Here is a 22,940-nt window from a genome sequence, read left to right as displayed (position 1 = left end):
TTTACGGTGCTGTATTCTTGGTGTGACCCCCTTTTTGCCCCTCTGTTCTCTATTCTCCCAGGCTCTGGCAGTAGCAGGGTTAAGTCCTCTGCTGAGAAGGAGTCACTCACCTACTCGCTTCAGCTGGCTGTGCTCCACACCTCCAGCCAGCCCCACAGGTACATAACAAAAATCAAATTTAGATAGGATTTTTCACTGAACTAAAATAGATCAGAATCACCAGAGTAAGGAGTTTGAAGCATGTGGTATTAAAACTTGAACATAGTTCTTGTTGAGATAAGTTTCTATTCCCGTTTTTCTTTTACCAGCTCAATGTAGTGATGCCTCCTACCAGCGAGTTCCCTCTCTGAGGCTAGAGGGCTCTAACTCTCATGAAAAGCTCAATGCCAGCTTGCCTTCTGTCAACTGTGGGCCCTGGTGAGATTTAGTGCATTTCTGTTGCGGTTTAGGTTCAAATGACCATTTGGTTGATTCTGAAACAAATGCTTTGGCTCCAGGTACAGCGACAGTAATGGGAACAGCCCAGTACCCAGCCCTAGCCCTACGCCGAGCGTGTCAGCGTCCGGTCAAAGAGCACCGAGGCCGGTGTCATTAACAGTGCCCTCGCTTTTGGGGAAAGACTCCAGTTCGCTGTCTCACGGCAGCGCAGGCAGTCTAGTGGAAGCGGTGAGTCTTTAATGCACGATTAGTCTTGACGTAATGCTTAAGTCACAGCCAGCATCGTACTACAACTAGAAAAACATTCAAAATCTTTTCTCTAACTCCTCTCTGCCTTTTTTTTTTCATTATTATTTTTCTCCGTAAGGTTCTAATATCAGAAGGTTTGGGCCATTTTGCCCAGGACCCATCGTTCATCGAGGCAACCAAAGCCGAGTTGGCTGATGCCTGTGACATGACCATTGAGGAGATGGAGCACGCAGCCAACAACATTCTCAATAGCAACAACACAACCACAAACGCCACATCCAGCACCTCTTCCGCCTCTCAGCACAGCCCTAACGGCAGCCTCCCCTTCCATAGAGCAGCAGCAGCAACACACAGGGACCGAGCTGTCGGCCTAAGCCCCGGAGAAGGCGTGGCAGAGGCCGGAGGAAGCAGGGGCTACGTCCACGAGCCGTCCTCTATAGAGGAGCGGCAGGAGCTGCTAGCCCGGGGGAGAGGGCGAGAAGAGGAGGAGGAAGAGGCAGGAGGGAGGGAAGAGAGGCATCACAGAAGTTCAGCTGTGATTGCAGAAGCGCAACCGAAGAACAGCGAGCTTTTAGAGGATGAGGATATGGAGTGTGTGACAAGCTTGTAGGTGTTGCCTCAACAGGTCTGATGAGCGAACAGGCCCCTCTGACATCATCAGAGACCGACGGCCTATCAGTGCTGGTGCACAGTGCCGCGGCTGGCTGTTTGTCCCCACGCCTCACACACACTCACCTACGCACTCTGTCGCACTGGACAGTGGCGGCCAGTGATGCAACCTTCAACACATGGTTTTGACTCTGTTGGTTTAATTGAGTCAGTGTGTGTGTGAACGTTTGCAGTACAGTATATCAGACTATATTCGATCTGAGCGAATGCTAGTGTGTGGGATTTTATGTGTTTGTACTTGTATGTGTGTGTGCATGTGAGTGTGTGTGTGTGTGTGTGTGTGTGTGTGTGTGTGTGTGTGTGTTCACCACACGTGTCTGAGTGTGGCTCTAAAGTGCCTCACAGTTTTATCATTTCCTCAAAGTGTGAAGAGCAGAAAGGTAGAGACAAGCAAAAAAGATAAAAGTCCGACTGAAAGAGAGATAGACGAAACACACTGGCAGGAAGTCCTTTTATGGATTTCCTGCAAATTCTCTTATTGTTTTCATTTCCTATGCCTACTTTGGTGGTGTGTTATTGTTGTTTGTCTGGCCGCCATGATACCAGGTAGGGGACAGCAGACCAGCTTGTGGAGGAGTCAGTTAAGGATTACCTTCTGACCAAACCCACTTGAGGTCAAAGGTCAACTCCTTCTTAGTTCTTTGATGATGAAGCGCTGTATTGTGTACAACAGGGGCAAGACGAACCCTGTTTGAAATCTCATTTCTCCTCCTCTTCCAAAGTTACGGAACCATGGAGCACAGCCCTGCCAGCACGGGGGTGGAATTAAGGTGACATGCCACCCCCCCGGCCAAGTGGGGGGAGGTTCTGAGGGATGGTTCAACAGCCAGAAGAGGGCTGCTTACAGGGGGACACAGGCAGAGAAAGACACTTCCTGGCCAACAGGGAGCTAGCTTTTATTTTTTATTTTCCCCGCTGGTCAGTAAGACTCCAGCAAGACTCGCCTCGTCTGTCACCTTGATCTGGCTTCACCCCCTCCACCTTTTTCTTCGTTTGGCCACACCCACTTGCTGCCCCAAACAGGAAACGAGAGGAGCGTTTGACGGCTCAGTAGAGACAGTGAGCCCCCTTCTCTGCCTCATACCTCACTGTTCCTCACTCCTTTCTTTATCCTTCCTCCCTCCCTCCTCTTAGGCTGTATCACCATCACTCACCCCTCATTGCTGTTTTTTTTTTTGTTGTTTTTTTTTTTTGTTGTTCTTTTTCAGCACTCGAGGAGGTTTGTGTTTGTCATGCAGGGCAACCTAGATGGTAGGGTGGAGGAGAGAACGGGAGTGATTGATTGAAAAGGAAAGGGACTCTGGCCATGGGGCCACACCAGATCTGCTGTCAATCAACCTCACTTCCTTCTCCAAGACCCTCCTCTTCCTCTCAGCTGGGAATCCTGTCGGATTTGCTGCCACATACTATTTCTACAGACCACGCCCATTATGTATTTAACAGTTCAATATTGTGCAAAACTGGCTAGCCATGACTATTTTGTTTTTATATTCATGACTTTATTGGTTTAATTTATCCTTAATTTGTTTGCACAATCGGGGTGCTGGTCTTATAAATGTATTTTTGCTTGATTTATTTTAGGACAATTTTAAGAGGTTTTAAGTATTGAAGCAGGGCGTAGTGTGTGTGCATGCGTGTGAGGGCATATCTGTGCGTGCATATGCGTGTCTGCGTTTTAGTACGAGTGACATGCGTGACATGGCGTGTGTGTAATCTAAAAAAGGCTGGGGGGGGGGGTCTTTCTCTTTATCCGTATGCACCTTTTACAGATTGTATCTATTTATTTATTTTTTTTTTTTCCAGAAGAGAAAAAAAAAAGTGTGAGAATGTTTGAGTGGTTTATTGTCTATTCTAAAAAGCTTATTTTAAGCCTAAACAGTAAATTAAGGTAGCATTACAAGTATGTTGTTGTTGGTGTGTGTGTGTGTGTGTGCGTGTGTGTGTGAGGGTGTGCGTCGTAATGGGCCTCCTTAACACAGGGTTACCGTGGACAGGCATGCTTCCAAAGCTTTGTGATTTCTTTAGCACGGTTTGTACTTTTTTTAAAACCAAGCTGCAGGGTGAGAAGTCACTCTTTCTTTGAATACTAGCCATCGCAAACCATTTCTTTGCCGCCCCATTCAGACGTAGTTTGTTCTGCAGCGAGATCAGAGCGAGCGAGAATGAGTTTCAGCACTGCAGTTAACCAGAAGGTAGGAAGACTTTATTAGCAGTTGCTCCTTTTCTGATTCATGCTCTGAATGACAGAAGCAGCAAAATCTCTACTGCCACAGTGATGCCTTGTGCCAGACTGGGGATTCGGGGGAGCGATGGTGACCCTCCTGCTCACTTGGCCGTATCACTTTCATGCAACATGATGTCGTCCTTTGGCAAAAGGTTAAACTCCACATAAATAATTAGGGCTGGTGTACTATTGCTGCAAGATATCAAACCTTGTCTTAGTCTCATATAACAAAACAGTTTAATTTGATCGCGTCGTTTAAGACAAATTGATGTTTTTGTTCAACATTTACTGGTTGTAGTGATTGTTGGAAATGCACGGTAGAATTCTGCAGGAAATGATTGATCACGTGATTGTTGCTGGTTTAAACTGATTTAAATTGGCTAAAATTTCTACAACTATCAGCTTCAAAGGACACTTGTTTTCCGTAAGACTTACTTTTTGGTTCTAATGGACTCTAGAAAATGAGGCAAATTCAGTTAAGATAAGGTCGATGCAAGACATGATGTCCATGCCACGGTACATTAAACTGGTCTCAGTTTGCAATTATAAGCAGTCCGGGTAATATTATCGCACCACTTTTACTCATTACAGTATATTTTATTATCATGTCAACATCTAAATGGTTTAAAGCTGAAATAATTCTCCCCAACTCTCTAAAAACATTAGAAAAAAACATATTTTTAGGCTTCAAGTAAATTCAGATATGTTGGAAGAGCTTTTGCCATTTTGTGACACATTTCTATGAATTAAATTATCATTTTTAAATGTTCAGAAAGCCCACACAGAAACACTGTCAGACAGGCCCGTAGGTTTTCTCTCTGATTTACTGTCCGGCTCTTATTCCTCCTCGTAAAGCAGAGCAGGTTTGTGGCAGGGAAGAGTATGCATAAACACACTGCCATATACACTGCATCCTGTGCCAGTAACAGACTTCTGTCATTATTATGCAATCTAAATGTGAATGTTGAGTGTTCCTTTTAGTGGCGTTGCCCTTGCTGTTTTGTGGTTACGATCGTACTGCAACCCTGAGGAAATCTGCGCTTTCACTCTCCCGGACGAATCCATCGCAGAGATATGTTTAGCGTTTCTTTTAATTATCCTAATTTAAACAAATCGGGAAGCTGGCAAGCCGTTGTGTGGCAAGTGGCTGACATTTGCTCAGTGGTATTTTTGGTAAAGTCTAAAAGACGCGGTCGCGATTAGTTTGTGCACAAGGCATAATATAACTTGAGTTAAAAGTTGCACAATCTAACTTTAGATTTTTGTTTCCAGTTTTTGTCAAATCAGCTCCTGAGAACTCCTGTCTCATCCATTTACGCTTCATGTAAAGTTAGACATGGAGACTATTAGGCTAAAGTTCTTAAAGATATTTATTATAGGCGCGTGAAATGTATTTTCTGTGTCCAAACAACTGCATTTTATCTACCACGAATCATAAACCACAAAATGAATGACCAGTTATTATTATCTCTGAAACTCTGTTCAGTTCAAATCTGTCACCTCTTTTTATCCTAACATGTGTCAGCCGTGCATATCAGAAGTGCCACACCAGGTTTGTTTTCTGTCTTTGAGGTTCCCACTGCGAGAGATCCAGAGCTTTGTGGTGTCCCCGTGTGAAGCTGAGCAAGCATTGCAGTTTTTATGTGATTTCTCGGTTAGCATGACTTTTGAGGTGTTGTGTTGCAGTATAACGATATGTGTGGGTGTAATCCTGCACAAGATATGCAAAAACAATGCAATAACTACGACTGTGTATAAAGTTCCCGAAGAAAATATACATATAAAAGTATTGAAAAAAGAGATATAAAATCATGTTTCATTTTCTGTTTGTTACCTTTTTAAGTGAACTCAACGGTTTCCACCACAGTAAAACCTAACATACTTGAAATCAGGTACATTACGGAGCAGTTTAGTAAAGATGTATTTATTGGGATGTTGGTCAAACACGTTTTTCTGGGACGACGACCTGAAACTGGTATATTATTTGTTGATTTACGCAAAATAGATTGACACAAATTAGTTTCTCGTCTCAATCTCAGTACTTCTGACCACGTTTCTTTATCTTGCTTTTGTTTCTGGCTTTTCTTTCTTTGAATGGTTTATCCTCTGGGGATCTATCATCAGTACTGAACGCCGTTCACATGCTGATTAGGCGTTCCCGGTTTTGCTGTTGTTTTGTCCTGATCAGCTTAAGTGTCATATCCCGTTTTTACAGCGTAGCTTTTTCTATTTAGTGTTACAAACATTGTTTCGTATCAGTATTTCTTCTCTTAAGTGTTTGACTTTTTACAGCAGTGGAGAGATGTTTAGAAGACGATTTTGCATATCTTGTGTCTTATAGGCTCCTATTTATTTTTGAGTCATCAACCCTGAGAAAGACTGATATGATTATCAAAAATATGACATAAATTAAACATTCAACTATATTTATTCCTAAGTTTAATGTTTTCACTTGTCACTTTGTCTTTAATGCTTTATTTTGCAGACAAGAAGAAGATGATCTATTAGAAATTGTTTCTACAAAAAGAATCTAATTATAGGAGTTTAATCCTGAAACACAGAATGTGTACTTTATCCCTCCTGCCAGTAAAAATTTTTTTGAACAGTACTTGCAGGACCAGTCCAAGTGTCATTAACGTTCACGTTCTTGTGTGCTTGTTAACCAGCAGGCACCAAATTAAAGCTGTGGAGCTGTTCCACTGGAAATCCATGCCTTACACCTGTATTTTACTGGTCCTGTTTGTGTGTGTGTGTGTGTGCGCGCACACGTCTGTTCAAGCGTTGCGTCGGGCTGATAAGCTGCAGCTGCATTCATCTCCACCTACAGCAAATTCAACTAAAGTCACGCCCTCTGCAGCAGAAACTGCAGTCCAAAGTGAAATCATCTCCTCAAATGAAAGTAGATGGTGTGATTTTGTTCATCGGATGGATGACAATCTGTTCAGTGGCTGATGGCAATGGGAAGAAATCCAGTTTGAGGAAGACCCGTTGGATGAAGAATTTCTTTCTTTTCATCATGTCAGGGTGGATTAAGTTCTAACATGGTGATTTATATATTCAAGTAACGTTTCATGTGCATGGGTTGCTCTCTTTAGAGATATACAGTATTGGTCCTAAATAACTGATTATATCTTCTGTCTCACCTCTAACTAATGATTGTATATTTTTATATACTATATATAGCAAAATGTATACAAATATAGAATATTTAATCACCAGAATGTTAGAATAAGGAAAAGGCAGAGGACCTATATGGGAATGTGGATTTAATGGATGTGTGTTTTTAGGCCTGCTGACGGAGGGTCAGTATGAAGTCCCACCTTGACTGTATTTTTAAACCAAAAGCGGAATTAATCTCCTTTTTGCTGAAGACGAAGCGCTGTCTGTTTTAACACGTGGACTATCCACAATGGGGTTTTAGAACATTTTAACACCATTTGGATCCTTTTAAGGCTTCGGTCCATGCAAACATACCCGGATAGTAAGATTTTTATGTCGTAAGCAACCAAACGTGGTAGAAAAAGTATGGAAGTTTGTGTTTGGTTGATTATTTCTTTGTTGTAACAACACTTCTTGGCAGTAAATCTTATACAGTTGAAAAGATGGTTTATTTCCCTTTGAATGGTGCCACAGTTGTAAGAAAAATGCATTTATGGGTTGAGCAAATATAATTTCTTTCCAAATGTGGCATTATTTAAGGGAAAATAAACAACAGTATAAGATTGCTAGAATCATTGTTACAACAAAGAAATAATCAGCCAATCATACAGTTTATTAGAGTGAAATCTGACAAAGTGTTCCCCTTGTTTAATTTTTTTGAAGAAAATGGAATGCAGGAAGTGATTTTGCTAGACCAAATTCAATTTCGATCTTCTTTAAGCTTCAGACAGATTGGAAATCGAACATGCTTTTGCTTGTTTCTGTTTTGTGAAGATGTCTTAAACCTGTCGGCGCTGGTCAGGGTCTGGTCATACTGTAGCACTGAGAGGCACATCTCTCTAGAAGTAGTCCTACATCAGCAAGACACACATCTTAGCAAAAAGCCAAAAAGAAAAAAAATAACATAAAAACACCTCCAAAGTACTAGATTTTTGTCTGTTTTGAATCATTAAAATTGTGTAGCTTCTATGTTTTTTTCTTCCAAGAATGAATTTGGAGGATTTGAACTACATCTGTGAATAGAAATTTAATTCATCTGTATTTTATGCAGACTAGGAAGCAAAAAAATATATAAAAAACTAGTTTAGTCTATGGCCAGTTTATTTTAGATTTTTCTGAGGTCTGATGTTACTTTTTTACATTAAAAGCTCCAAACAAACAGTCAGGAATGCGGCTGTTTTGGTACGTTGAAAAAGGAATTCTGTGTTTTACGTGTTTATGCAAAAACATGTTGGATTTAGCCTGGAAACGAGCTTTCAGCAGAACTTCTTGTGGCAAAGGTTGACCGGAATTTGGTGATTTTTCTGAGTGATATTTTGACGGCGAAAGTAACAAACAGATGGAATGATAGTTTTGATGATTAGAGAGAACAAATCAGCTATACATTAGTTCCATTCAAACCATTTTCAGCCTAGAATGGGCTTCCACACACACGCCATTTTAAAAGTACTGCAGCTGTGTGTTTACCATAAACTACTTTGCCATTTTTAGGAAGGCTGGAGAGCGTTTTCCTCAGATCTCCTCGCGAGGACCGATCATCGTTGCAAAAGAAGCGCTTTATATTTTCTTGTAAATCAAAGTGTTTGTTGGTCACGTTTAATCCTGACACAAATATTTTAAGATTACTATTTTGAGTATAGATTTTATTATCTTTTCTAGGTGAAGTTAGAATAGCCTGATGAAGAAATCTAATTAAAACATCGATTCTCTTTTTTTCAGAGAAGAGAAACACCTCTGTTTTTTCTGTTGTACAGATGTTATCATCTTAATAAGGGCTTTCAGAAAGAGGACAGAAGGTAAATGATGGACTATATTATTAAATATATGAACAAATTTATAAAGCAAGTATTGTATATTTTAGATATGAAGTAATAGACGTATATCTAAATTATAACGTGGTGAAAGGCAGTTCTAATCTGTTGGAGAGTAATGTGGATATTGAATTATTTAAATAATAAAACGTGCCCAGATCAGGTTTTTAGAGTCTACGTTGTGAGTGTTTATGGATGCTGCCATTTTCTGTGTTTGACAATGAGGACAGATGTTTTTCTGGTTTTATCATCAGCAAAACACTTTCATGAAGTTAAGAGATAATCCCTGACGAATTTGTATTTGTCTGTTTGTTGCTCGGGCAAAAGGTGTAAAGTTTGTTCTGCATTTTATTCAGCAGCTGCATCTGGATTAGGACGATATTCTGAAGGTTTGAGAGCATAATCTGTATAAGATGTAACAGATGATACACACGTTCTGTTTGCAACTCATAATGTTCGATTAAACTATACATTAAATTAGTATTTAGTAACATTTGATGTTTTCTGATGGGGGGAAACTCCCCCTGAGCGTTCACATAGCCGCATGTTACTCTTCACTGAGCGTATCCGAGGTCTGTGGTGAGGAGCTCTTCGTTTTTACTGGGACTGATGGAAGGAGATTTGCTTTCCCGGTCACAAAGAACATGTCGAGCAGCAACTCACTCATTGTGTAGCAGCACAGACAGCACCTTCATGTGAATACTTTGAGGCTTCGTTTCGCCCTGTTTCGTTGTGATTATGCAAAAACTATAATAAGCCCCAAATCAGAGATCAGACACATGGTTGAGATTTTTTTTTTTTTTTTTTTTAAGAGGGGAATTCCCCACCTAAAGTCTCTTTGATGACTTCTCAAGTCAAGTGTTTCTAACAGTGACTCTCTGTGGGATCTAATTCAGCAAATTAGACTCCGGAGATGTGGCAGCAGCTTTGCAATGCAGCACAGGTTCTCCTCTTTAACAACTCGTCCTCATGAGAACCATGAATGTTTCTGCTTGCATCTGCCTCTCCTCTCTCTAATTTCACACACAAGAGCTACTTCACGTTGCACCATGAATGATAATTATCTCTACGAAGTCATTCCTTGAATGTAGGACACAGCGATGCTCTTACTGAGGCCTGTAACGGGTTAGGGTTTTTCTTTTTTTGTTTTCTCGTCAATATTTTAGCCACTTAGATTTCTGCCAAACATTACCCCAGATCTTGTCCCTTTTTTAGAGCACAAAGAACTACAAATAAATGTGTTTTGTGTGTCTGTGTGAGCAAATGCAGCTTTAAAGAATGACCGCGTCATCACGTCTTGTACTCGGCAGCAGGAGAGCCACAGCTCCCTGTTTAGAAGAGTTTAATGAAAGCTTCTTTTTTTCTTCCTTTGTTGTCTGAGTGGATGACAGAGCTGTGTGAGTCTGCTCTCTTATCATCAGTAGTGTCTTATTGTCTTTGGCCACTACTCATGCAAAGTGTTAAAATGGCCATTATTGACAGGACTGAGCAGTTTTTGTTCCTTTAAGTTTGTTATTAATCTTCTTTTTTTGGTGGGAGGTGTTTACACAGAGACCAATTTGTTGTAATATTAGTAATGGCGCTACTGTTACATGTACTATTTAATAACAGCACTATTTATGGTCTAAATAATGAATTAGAGTGTGTTTTTTGTGCTTGAGATAGCTCTGGAGGCAGGTGGCCACTTTCTGAGTTTTTAAACATAAGCCACACCCTCTCCACTGCAGGAGGGATTTCATTGGTTCTAAGGTTGCTAAGCGACACTGGCCCAACATCATTTGGTTTCCTCAGTTATTACTGTTCATCTCCTCAGTGTGGTCAGGACTGCATGGTCTCTCAGTTGACACGCCCTTCTTTTCTTTTCTTTTCTTCCCCCCTGATTTTTTTTTATTATTCATTTCATTTTAGATATTAGAAAGGGAAAGAATACAAATGAAATAAATCAGAATATTAATTCAATCACTTTTTCTACTCCTATTTTCCATAAAAAGTGAAATAAAAAAATGAAAAAAAAAAGTTGATTTGTAAATAAGTTATGTACAGTTTGTATCTGTAACTTGTCAGTCTGTCATTGGTGACAGAGTCTGTCTTGCTTATAACGCACGCTACCAGTAAATAAAAAAGGAAAAAGTATATTTAGACTGTATGGTCCCTTGAAAGCAAGTTTTAAAATAATATCTGATGTATATTCCTGTAACATTGCATTTTTATCTGAGGAATGATATTATTAAAAAATTGCAAATAAATTGCATTTCCTACAGTTGTGTTTTCACTGTTTTCCGGTGCCTCGCACCCGTCACAGGTAGGTATTACTGACCCCTGCTGGCTGGAGGATCAAAGGTGTTCTTTTCAGAGGTCTGGTGTATTGTAAATTTTAGTCAATATATAATATTTTACAGTAAACAAATAACAAAATAGAATGTTGTCAGTTTGAGAATGAGTGTTTCAACAAGCAGTACAACTAAAAGAATTTAAATAAAAAAGCTGCAGCAAGTAAATTCCAGATAGCTCGTCTGTCTGTTCTAAAAACTTTTAGATGAGGGAAATTCAACAACATTTTTGCTTATTTCTCATTTGATATTTATACAGAAACTGTATCTTTTCACTTGTGCTAAAGAAAACAAAGACCTCAGGAGAAAAAAAAATATTTTAACCTACTATTAAACTTCCATAAACACGCTACTTTCTTTGAAAAAACTGCTTTGATTGATCAAAACGTTCTTTATTTCTTACTAGGGTTCCTGTTTAAGTCCACAGCTCTAAAACTGTGGTAAACTACTCGGGGTTATCAACTATTTACAAACTGAAGAAGCCAATTAACCGTCATAAGCAAAATTGTGATGAAATGTAAAAGCAGATAGCCAAAAAGTGGTTTTAAAATTTTACAATCTACTGAAAGCAAAAACACAGTGAAGAAAATTTTGAGAAACCCCTGTAGAAACTTGAACAGATGATGGTTAACAAGTATCGTAGTGGCAACTTAAGCAGAATCAGAGATGTCTCTATAGGACCTGCAAGCAACAAAAAGAGCAAACCCTGCAGTGTATGCACACATCTTAACACACACATCTGGGGTTAGGTGTTTGGCCAGTTAGCTTGTTTATGTCAGACAGGAATATAAGTGTGTACTTCTGTTTTTAATATCTGTCACAACAGGTGATACGTGGAGAGATTAGTGGTACTCACTATAAAAAGTTTGAGACCCACTATCTTAAGCATAAAAGTTTACTGGGCTATTTCCCATATTTTGTGTGTAGCTGTTATAATTTAAATACTCAGCCTCAAATTAACTGATTTACGGTACAAAGTTTCTCCAAACTGGCCCAGATAACACCTTGCTATTTACTGGACTTTATCAGCTTTAACCTTTTTGTAAGAGATTTGGATCAAAAGAAACTAGCATTTCTAGTTTTTACTAGTTGTGTGTGTTCTCAGGCACAACTGCAACTATCTGCTTTAACCAGCAGGGGGAGACATTTAATATTTTACATACTGTATGTGACAAAGTTTTAACTCTGAAAGACTCATATCCAACAACAGTTTCACATTCCTGACTCTGCTTAAGAGACACAATCACTATTCTAACCAACTTCAATTACTGGATCAAAAAGAAACAAAAGAAAAGAGTTCATTTTTTTAAGAGGGATTTCTGCAAACAAAGGAAACAAAACTCACACTGTTATTGGGAACACAACCACTAACTCAAATTTACAGAGAATAAGTTTCCACAAAGAGAACACAGTAAATTTTAAAAAAGGACCTAAAGTCAGTTTGGAACCATAAAAAGGTGTGTCAGGTGTTGGGTTTATGAGTTGCCATATGTCTTTTCATATTTCCCAGCTGGGAGAAGTCTTTATCACACTGCGAACACTTGAAAGGTTTCACCCCGGTGTGGCTGAGCATGTGCCTCTTCAGGCAGTTCAGGGTGATGAAGTGTTTGGGGCACTCCGTGCAGAGGTACGGACGGTCTCCCGTGTGCGAGCGTGTGTGCACGATTAGGTGGCCCTTGCAGGAGAACCCCTTCCCGCAGTGGACGCAGGTGTACGGCAGCTCGCCAGTGTGAGTCCGATTGTGCAGCAGCAGCTCCCCGGAGGACAAAAACGCCTTCCCGCAGGTGGTGCACAGGTAATTCCTCTCCCCCTTGTGCATCTGCATGTGTCTTTTGATGCCGTTTTTGCTGAAGTTCTTTTCACAGACCTTGCAGAAGTTGGAGGGACCGTCGTGCAGACGTTCATGCTGCTTGAGAGCGTTACAGCAGGGGAATCCCTTGTTGCACTGCTTACACAGGAACGCTCGTCCTTTTTTGTGGATCTTCTGGTGATAATAATACCCCGACTGGCTGGTGAATCCCTTCTCACACTCAATGCAGTTGTAACGAAAGTTGTGCAGCTTCATGTGGGTCTTCAGCTGATTAGGATGCTCAAAGACTTTCTCACACGTGGGACATTTAATTTCTTCTTCTGTGAAGTTTTTGTTCAGGAGTCGTGTACTTAGAAACCTTTTATCCTCCCCAGTCGGCTCTTTCCGTCTTCGGCAACGCTTCTTTTTTGACTTGTGCTCCTTCTGCTCCTTTTCTAGCGTTTTATCAGTGCTGCCTTTTTGTTTGCCTCTCCTCTGATTATTTACGTCGAGCTTTTGTTTCTTACGTTTAGCCTTTGAGCCTTGGCTTTTTTGCAAAGTCTTGCTTCTCCATTTTTTCACAGATTTCTTTTTCTGAACAGGAGCCGCCTTCTGGTGCTCTTGGACCATTCTTGGTACAGCCGGTGTGTCTGGACTCTTAGAGGAGATGAATAAGTGAGATAAATGGCCTAAAAACAGGAAAAAGCACAGGCCAGTTAAGTGAGGAGAACTCAACTACTCGGTTTGAAAGTAATTTAGTTCTGCAACTGACCTGATTTATTTTTTGGCATCCACTCATCTGAGTTGTCTGTGTCACTGATGCACTGATTTGAGTCTTCGTCCAAATCCTCCAATGCCAGTGACCCTTCATCGCTGTCATATTTATCATCGTCATCAGCCTCACTGAACTCTTCTGGTGAATTAGAGAGGGCCAGCGTGGACAAAATTGTATCCTCTTCATTGCTTGAACAAGCTGTAATAAAAGAACATTTTATAACAAACAAAAAAAGAACCAATGTTCTTGTTCTTGGTAAGAAACGAGAGGAGAAATCTCTGTGCTTACTCGAGCTGAGGGTCCCCAACTCTCTGTGATGAACCAGCAGAGTTTTCAGAGCCAATGGTTCAGATAAGTGATGTTTAAACTCCTCTGATGCAAATGTTTCGGAGAGCCAAACTGTTGTCTGTAAAGCCACAAACATGAAGTCCGTGAAGCTCACTTAAAGGCCTCATAGCCAAAGTAAAGATTTCCCTTAAGACATTTTATATTTACAAAGCAACTGCACCATTCCTCACATAACACATCCACATAAATTAAAGTAAGCTCATGCAGAGATTATCAAGCTGAAAGATTAAAAAAGTAGAATTTTACAAACTATAGCTCTGTATGGAAACAATATATCAGTTGACCACACATCTGCTGGAGTACCTGCTGCAGGTTCGGTGTGGGCATCAGCTCTTCCAGGCGGGACAGAAACACAGACACGAGCTGCTGGATCCTTTTGTTGTAGGCAGAACCGTAGTTCTTAGGAAAAACTTTCTACAGACACAACAAGACAGTCAGAGTTCAGTTTTCAGTTCAGGCTGTCATTTCATTCTGCTGTTTACTTCATATGGATGGTGAATGTTTCGAAATGTGAGACACTATGTTAGCGCAGCTCCTGAGTTACTCCGCTTGCTCGTTTGACAAAAAGAAATAAATCCTCTTGCTTTGGAGACGAGTGAATCCTTCACATGCAGGCTCACTTTGAAGAAGAGTTCCTTTTCCAAGGGAACGTTTAAAATGTTCTGCACCAGGCTGGCAAAGTTGCTATACGAAGTCTTCAGAATGTCCTCAGTTTCCTGTCAGGAATACACAAGTCACATAAGTGATGTAGTTTGTTTTGTGCGTGGATGTGCCATCGAAGTTAAAAAAAAAAAAAAAAACAAAACACTACCATTTGGCTGCAGGTGCTCAGCTCAATGCAGCAGGTGTGGATTTTATCAAGATGGCCTTGGATGGTCTTCAGGTTGGCAACGCCATCCCCACGACACAGCTCCAGAACCAGCTGCAACAGAGTAAAGATGGAAGCATCTGACTGGAATATTCATGGATATTGTAATAAATACGTAGGAGAAACAAAACACAAAAATCCTCATGATTCACCATACAAATTTTAAGACTTGGATTAATGAATGAAAACTTATTAATATCCACACAAACGTGAAAGGAACTACCAGGCAGCACTAAAGACTGTCTACATTTAAAAATTACATATCTATTTTTCTAAACGGTCCCATTGGAATACTGGCCAGGGTAAGTGAATGCACCATGTGAGAGAATAAGGAGCCTCAGTTGAACGCCTCACCTTTGCTCTCAGGCCCAGCATGAGCTGAACCTTCTGACTGGGACTGAGAAGCTCCGGGACCATCTCTGTTGCCAAACTGATGAAGTCCAGCAGCTTATCGTACTGCATCACACCGCTGTCCCGCTGCACCACCTTCCACATGAAGGCAGACATGAGTCTCACTGGAGCGACAAGCAGCTTTAAGGAGGCTGCAGGAAGAGGAGAGCCTGCCGAAAACACCAGAAATATGATAATAATATGAAGGGAATGCGGATAATGTTAAATAAAATAAATTACAAACAACCACTTGCAGGCGATTTGTCATTAACCTACAAAACTGACTGAACAGAAGTGTCGCTAACGTTAGCTTTACGCTTTATTTGTTGTATAATTTACTAAATTAACAAAGTACGGATATTAAAAGACAACTAGACAAACCAAAATACAAACCTTTGTCCCACGCCATTTTTTTCCGCTCATAAAAGTCTCAACAAAAGCAAAAAACGCTAGTTTACTTCTTTCTTTTAGATCTCCGAGATAACTTCCGGGTAAACCGGATGTTGTGGAAAAATCCCGTCTGTGGACGTTTTCTTTCAAAATAAAAGTTTGTACTTTTACACTTTGCATTTACCGAAAATGTGTATTAAATATTATATGAATTTTCAAATAAAATGTCTATGGCATTTAGTTTAAATGTATTTTAAAATAAGAAATGACGTCAGAAGAATTTGAGCAAATTTGAGGCAAATATTGGAAAAATAATACATTAATAAGACACAAAAGCAACACTTTTATGGTATCCTGGTTTTTTTCTTTCTTTTTTTTTACTTTATTATGGCTACGTAGTATTGTTTTTTTAAGCTTCTTTTTAACTTAAATTGCATTACTAGTTTTTATTTGCTCCACAAACAGTTCAGAAGACTTGTCTTGAATTGTGTCCCAACTTTTTAAAACCTCTCTGACAGTTTCACTGTAACATATAGTCATAATCCACAAAAAAGATCTGATCTGACTAACTACACGTGGCAGAATTCTTGATAGGAACCATAAAAATACTAAAACAACTGGGCCAATACGCTTTTAGCGCACTTACTGGGGTTAATCCCGGGGCCATGTCTGATTGGGGGGCCCCTGCTGCAGGTTGCGTGCATCATATGATCACCTGAGACAAAAAAAAAAAAAAAAGGTAACTCCCACTCATTGCACGCGCATGGCTCAGTGTGCCTGCAGGCTGTTGCAGCACTCAGCCATGTTCTGTTCATCATCATGCTGAAGAGAAATCGGTTTGACTTTCGGGGCCTCGCTTTTCCCACCCATCTCCCCTCTTTGCGCAACCCTGGATCGTAGGTCGTCATGGCAGGAAGGCGCCGGGGCGCACCTGGACCCGACAAGGACTTCACGTTTGTCAGTTCGGTTGTGAAGTACCTGCTGTTCATTTTTAATTTAATTTTCTGGGTAAGTGGTCATTTTGGTTCTGGGTGATCGTTTGAATTGCATGATGGCAAAGGAGGAGAAAACAGACTTTTACAACTCCAATAAACAGTCAGGATGTTCTAATTTCCAGTTACAGCCACCTTGTTCTAAGACGGAGCCACTTTGCCTTTCATGGATATGATCTCATGTTTCCTGACTGAGAAAGGAATCAACAGATTTTCCTTTTAAAGTTCAAAGTCCATTTGATCTGTAAACTTTTATTTGTTCAAATGTAACACTATTCAGTTGAAAGTAGGAGCAAAGAAAGCCAAGCAGTGACTTGTCAACAAAGCAAAGTTCATATAAGAGGGTTTCGGCATAAGGCGACTAGTTTCTTGCTGCTTTTTTTTTTCAGCTGATTTGTTACAGATTAAACCTGCTGAGATTTAACAAACTGTTTCTGTGTCACAAGCGCTGACTTCCAGCTGCTGAAGACAAAACCCGCCAACACGTTTCGGTTTTCAGGTGTGCTTCTCGGTTTGTGTAATTCTTTATATTGAGTGAGCGTGGCCATGTACGAACAAGATAAGGCTGTGTGAATACTTGAAGCTTGCCACTGTGGAATGTGTTTTTGTCATTTCTGCTGCCTCTGGCTGCATCTGGCTTCAATATACGACACACAGGCATTTATTTCTGTGTTCCTATAATCACTCTTGTTAGGTTGTGTTGATTATTAACCTTAGTTAAATATCCATCACAATGTTTCACAGGACTGTGCCGTTTCCTCAAATTAAAATGCTCCGAAAGCCACCTGTTTGTGACATTAGGTTCATTCTCTGTGAAACTCCTTCCACCTCACGAGGGTGCAGCCAGTGTAACTGGATCCATTTTATTCATGGACAGGAACAGAGATTCTGAAGCCTCTCTTTTATTCTATTGAGTCTGGGAGAGGAGAGCTCAGTGAAAAAGTCTTTTTTTCTTCTTTTTTTTAAGCGAAGGGTTACAGATTACTGGCTGGCTGATTTAGTCCGAACAGACTGCAGAGAAGTGGCTGCTTTGAATAATTTCATCATGAAAATTCTGTGTGAGTGGACTGTTTAAAATATTCGTCTCTTTTCTGAAACTCCTGCACATCTTTCTTCCTAAGAATGGTGCCACTCCTTTTACAAGTTGAAACATGGACGAAATGGTTTTACCATTACTCAGCTGTGCGTGTCATTCTCTGATGTGTTTCTAAGATTTTAAAAAGAAATCTCTTTTTTTTTCTCCCCCCATGTTCTGTTCAGATAATCTCTCTGGTGATGGTGGTAATTGGAGTGTACGCTCGCATGGTGAAGCATGCAGGTAAATAATTTTTCCAGTCGTTCGGCCTCATGGATTTGGATAACTTGTCAGGACAAAGCTTTGCTCTTCATCAGACAGGATGTGTCGTCAAAGAGTTTTTTTTTCTGCCTCAGTTTGGAATGAATATTATTGTTAAGTGTTTCCTATTTTTTTCTGTTTCAGAGACAGCTCTGGCGTACCTGGCAGTGGATCCTGCCATGATGCTGATGATTATAGGAGTCCTCATGTTCGTACTCACCTTCTGTGGCTGCGTGGGATCCCTGCGAGAAAACATCTGCCTCCTGCAGACGGTATGAGGATTTTCTTTACGTATTATTACTATTCTCACGTTTTATTTGGTCTCTAACAGTGCAATTAAAAAACACAAAGATAGCTGGTATGTAACCCAAGTTGTAAATATCTAATAACCCAGACTTTAACTCAACTTTTAACTAGCTCTAATTTAACAGTTCATCATTTTAACCATATTTTTGGGTCAAAAAGCTAACCCTGTATGGTGGGTCGAACTGATAACCCTGCTGAGTTAAAACTCCCCAGGGTTGGCTTGATCCAAAGTTGACCCAGCGGTGGGTAATAAACTGAGTTGTTTTTAGCCCAACGGTTTTTAGGATGTATTCATTGTTGCACAGGTATGTATCATAACCAAGACTGTCTCTTCTCTTCCAGTTCTGCATCTGCCTGACTGTCATTTTTCTGCTGCAGCTGGTGGCTGGTGTCCTGGGCTTCATCTTCTCAGATAAGGTAAACAAACGAGCAGAAATGAATATGTTAGTAAAGCTGCTTTAACGATCTTTTTTAAGATTATTTACAGAGGAGGTTATTACTATATATATATCTAACCATTTATTTTAAATGTGTTTACAAGGCAAGGCATAAAGTAACTGAAGTGATCAACAATGCTATCGTCCACTACAGAGATGACATTGATCTGCAGAACCTTATTGACTTTGGCCAGAAAGAGGTAAGAGTTGGTTCCAAACGCAGGCTTTGTCTCATCCTTATTTTACGTCACTGCGGCTGCCACAATGCAATTTTTTTAGTCATTATGAGCGTATTTCCTTCATCTTCTCAGTTTGGGTGCTGTGGTGGTGTAGCGTACACTGACTGGTCCCAGAACATGTACTTCAACTGCAGCAAGGACAACCTGAGCAGAGAACGCTGCTCTGTCCCTTTCTCCTGCTGCATCGAGTCCAAAACCAAGGTCACCTTTCACTCAGATTCTGTCTGGTAATGTTATTGTTTCTCTTGGGTTTTAAATGTACCTGTAATTGCGTTTGTGTGCAGGAGGTGGTCAACACCATGTGCGGCCATGGCATGCAGGAACTGGATTACGCTGAAGCTAAAGCCCACATCCACACTAACGGCTGCATCGACACACTGGTCAACTGGATCCACAGCAACCTGTTCATGCTGGGAGGCATTGCGCTGGGACTGGCCATACCACAGGTGCAAATAACGTATTCAGACTTAAAGCCCCCCCTGCTGCTGCAGAGTCCTCACCGCCTTGTTGTGTCTTCTCTTTCTGCAGCTGGTCGGCATCCTTTTGTCTCAGATTCTAATAAATCAGATCAAAGACCAAATCGAGCTGCAAAACTACAACGCCAGGCATCGATCTGATCCCTGGAGCTGATCCAGGACGAGATTCTGATGAAAGGCCTCAGCAGTACTTCAGCAGACTCCTGAACACATGGACAATATCAAGCCAAGTTAGGACGTAAAGCTCTGCTGCCACCTACTGGACAGCTGTCTGTACTAAAAGTCACTGATGACGCTCAACCAAATTTTTTTATTGTTCATTTGTTTTAAAAAAATGCCAGGAGTATAAAATGGTGTGCAGTATCCATTTTATTACCTGCTGGAATCAGCTGAAAAGGGTTTGTATTTTCAATGTTTTGAAGAATTTTAATAAATAAAATGAATTAAAGTTAAATGTTTCTATTTGGACATTATACCCGTGCTATGATCTTAATGTCAACTTTCTTGGAATGTATTATAAGTATGTTTTAGTTATATTTATGTTTATAACATTATGTGTATATTTTAATTTTATCCTTGAAAGGCTTCAGAGGTCAGAGGAAATGCTTCAAAATAAACTCAAGTAAATATTTTCAGGCTTTTTTATTTCTTTTATTGTCCTGTGTTTCTGCTTTGTGTTCATGTGTTTTGTTTAAGGTTTCTGAAACCTCGTTGAGTTTTTGATTCACTTGTTGTGTTTTGGGAAAAATCTTCTTTTGGATGGGTTCTTGTTTAGTTTTTAGATTGGCACAATTTCAGTTTTCTGAGTATTTTCTGTTTTAAATGGCATTGTGTGTGTGTGTGTTTGGTTTTTGTTACATTTTTAGGACCTTTTCTGGTATAATCACCTACCCTGTCAGAACCAATAGTCCTTATGGGTTTTTCACCCATAAGTTCTAATATGATGGGATGTAATTTTGGGGTTAGGTTTAGGTCAGGGTGTGGTTTAGTGTGAGTTTATTCGACATAAATGAATGTAAGGCAATACAATGTTCTAATAGCAAAAAAATACAAACTTGTGTGTATGTGTGTGTTTTGTCTGTGTGTTTTTGTGCATTTGCCGTTCTTTTTTCTTATTTGTTGCACGTTGTTCTGACCTTTGGTTTTGATGTGGTCGTGGTTTGCTGCAGTAGACATCCTGTATGACGTCAGTGCCACATGATGTTTTCATATACTGCCATTACGCATGTTTACATAATCAGCAAAGACAAATATATATCACATTTGCTACAGAAACTATGTCGACCTGTTGCATTCTTCAAATCCACACCTTTCCTTTTAACGTAAAAAACCAGCTGTAGCTATAGTGCGGTCCCATAGATCTGTTGAAAGGGGCAAAAATAGCTAAACTCTTTAAAAAAAAACTAATTTTATTTGTTGCTCTGGCAGCAGAGAGCGTTTAAATGTGAACCAGTGTTGTGTGTTTGACTGTTTAAAGCTTCTCTGTAACTTTAGGGGGGGAGAAAGCCAAAACATCACAACCTCTCATCACCATTGGGTTTCTCCGCCTCAAACGTGATGCTTGTAATCTTTGGAGCCGGGACAGCTCTGACGCAGGTCTCTAATCCAAACTTTACATTTGTCTGTTGGTTTACAGTTGCTGCTCCTCCTCCTCACTGACTTTCTGTTCAACACAGACCAGAATCCAACGGCTCGATTGCACAAACAAGTGAAATGTTCTGATTTATTGAGAAATGGAACAGTGGGTGTCTCTCATTGTAGTGAGTATGATTCAACGTGTGTGTGTGTGTGTGTGTGTGAGCTGGTCTGGACTGCTGCAGCGCTCTGTGTGTGGTCCCTGTGTGCGTTTTTTTTTTTAGTCTCTGACTCACTCAGACAGCCATGTTGCTGAGGGTTTTTAAGGAGGCCCAGACACACACACACACACATGTACAGGACAGAGTAGATTCGACCAAATTTAAATCAGTAAAAACAAGGAATCAGCAGCTGTGCACAAACCACAGGTGCATGTCACGTTGTATTCAACACCAGCAGTAACACAGTGGAGATTTTTGCCTGAAAATCCAACTTTTTTCAGGTGGGGGATAAACCTTTTTATTAAAAGCATGAAACATTATCAGTTCAGGGATGCTTGTTTTTATATATTTTAGTTGTAGTTTTCTGCTACCACCTTAACAAGGAGAGAGCAAACTCAGGGTACTGTAAACATCCCAAAGAAAACTAATTTAACGAGCTTTTATATTATAAACTACAGTATATCCACTCCCTTCTTAATACGCACACACCAACACACACACACACACTTTTACCATTTAGTCTCTCTATCTAAGTTTATGCAATGATTTATAATAATAATAGCTTAGGCACAATCTTGTTTCTGATCTTCAAAAAAGGTTTTGAACTATATTTTTTATTCCCTCTTAACAAAAAAAAACAACTTTTATTTATTCGATAGTATCTCTGAAGAGGTCTGGTGTGTTTTCTGTAATCTTGACTTTTGTACTGTACTTGACACTAAGTGTTCTGATAAACCCCTTTTTTGTCTCAAACTTTTCACATAAAATTTAATTTCAAGATAAATCGATCTGTTGCCGTTCCCCCGCAGACTGGAGCAAACAGACTTCTGGTTGCATAATTTCAGTGATTCATCGTGTTCTTGCAGCTTATTTATTTGTCTAAACTGGGTTTGTTTAAAAGTTGGGGTTAAAATGTTTTCCCTCACTGCTTGTCGTAGAAAATGTGCTCAGGCTTGGATAAAACATGTCTTATTCACAGAATGTAGAAAATATGAACTTCTCTGCCTGAAGTTCCTCAATATCCTACAGATCATTTTAAACAGAAGCCTGTAAATTAGGACACAAAGGTAATTCCACCCCAATTTTATTCTACTGTATATTTTGTTTACTCTAAAGCTTTGAGTCATTCCTAACAGACATCTCTGTGCTTTTTATAGACATCTGCAAACAAAGCGGAGGAGACGTTATGGTTTGGTCTGAATCAAAAGTGGACCTCCTGATGTATTAATAAATAGCGGCACATCAGCAAGCCCACTAAAAAAAAGCCTCATTAAAAGAATAAATGAAGAGTTATTAACAGCCAGGTCAAAGGTCAGGCTTCAATCCTATTTGAGATGGGTTACAAGAATAACCTAAAGAATCTTGCATGTGTGAGAGACACATTTTCATTTGATTTAATTTAGTACAAACAGGCCACCAGGAAGTGCCTTCATATGTTGTGCATTATTACCGTTATCTGTAGGTTTAGCAGAGCTAAAGGTAGGTTTTTTCTAAGTGATTGCACACAGGGTAAGCTGTAGCAGGAGCCCAGCGCTGCACGTTTTAAACACATTAATTAAAGCTCCTCTTTGGAGAATCATCTTTCTGGTAGATGGGCTCAGTTTCCTGCAGGTATGGTCCTCCGGCTGGTGTGTGAGATCATCCTGATGGCTTCAAACCAGACGGAAGGCTTCTCCCCACATGAGAGGAAACCTGTCAGATTGAGATCTGTTTTCCTTTTTTGGAGGGGATGAGGTGATGGAGGAGGGAGGGAGGGAGGGGAGGGGGGTCCTTTACATGAGAAACTCCTGCCATAAGGCACATTCTTCCACAAGCAGAGGGGGGATGGGAAGGGAGGTTTTGTTGCTCTCCCTCTCTCTCTCTCTCTCCCTCCACCACCACCACCATGTGCATACCAGAGACAAAACACACACACACA

The 22,940-nt window shown here is 40.3% G+C and overlaps 3 protein-coding genes across 4 annotated transcripts in view; 2 read left to right on the top strand and 1 right to left on the bottom strand.

The window, feature by feature from the left end:
- The window catches only part of cacna1c (calcium channel, voltage-dependent, L type, alpha 1C subunit), a 116,220-nt gene extending 105,830 nt beyond the window's left edge, over positions 1-10,390 (top strand). For both annotated transcript variants that reach the window (XM_037981126.1, XM_037981127.1), the window contains exons 46-49: positions 62-158; positions 309-417; positions 498-666; positions 806-10,390. In XM_037981126.1, coding sequence (XP_037837054.1) covers positions 62-158; positions 309-417; positions 498-666; positions 806-1,297 — 867 coding nt within the window. In that variant the 3' untranslated portion in view covers positions 1,298-10,390. The remainder of the gene's footprint in view (positions 1-61; positions 159-308; positions 418-497; positions 667-805) is intronic.
- A 151-nt stretch (positions 10,391-10,541) lies between these two features.
- LOC108235042 (zinc finger protein 615-like) lies at positions 10,542-15,557 on the bottom strand. The gene is made up of 8 exons (XM_017414760.3): positions 15,444-15,557; positions 15,015-15,220; positions 14,604-14,714; positions 14,413-14,508; positions 14,096-14,206; positions 13,733-13,850; positions 13,442-13,642; positions 10,542-13,358 (listed from the first exon to the last, which is right to left on the bottom strand). Exons 1-8 carry the CDS (start codon positions 15,457-15,459, stop codon positions 12,343-12,345), a joined length of 1,875 nt encoding a protein of 624 aa, XP_017270249.1. The 5' UTR covers positions 15,460-15,557; the 3' UTR covers positions 10,542-12,342.
- Positions 15,558-16,204: 647 nt separating this feature from the next.
- On the top strand, positions 16,205-20,294 carry tspan33a (tetraspanin 33a). Its single transcript, XM_017414771.3, has 8 exons — positions 16,205-16,448; positions 17,693-17,750; positions 17,913-18,040; positions 18,417-18,491; positions 18,616-18,711; positions 18,823-18,951; positions 19,035-19,196; positions 19,279-20,294. Exons 1-8 carry the CDS (start codon positions 16,347-16,349, stop codon positions 19,378-19,380), a joined length of 852 nt encoding a protein of 283 aa, XP_017270260.1. The 5' UTR covers positions 16,205-16,346; the 3' UTR covers positions 19,381-20,294.
- Positions 20,295-22,940: the final 2,646 nt, after the last annotated feature.

This window comes from Kryptolebias marmoratus, linkage group LG18 (assembly GCF_001649575.2).
Source record: "Kryptolebias marmoratus isolate JLee-2015 linkage group LG18, ASM164957v2, whole genome shotgun sequence".
Classification (NCBI taxonomy): Eukaryota; Metazoa; Chordata; class Actinopteri; order Cyprinodontiformes; family Rivulidae; genus Kryptolebias; species Kryptolebias marmoratus.
Note: the sequence above shows the minus strand (reverse complement) of the source record. Positions and strands in the feature narration are given on the sequence as shown.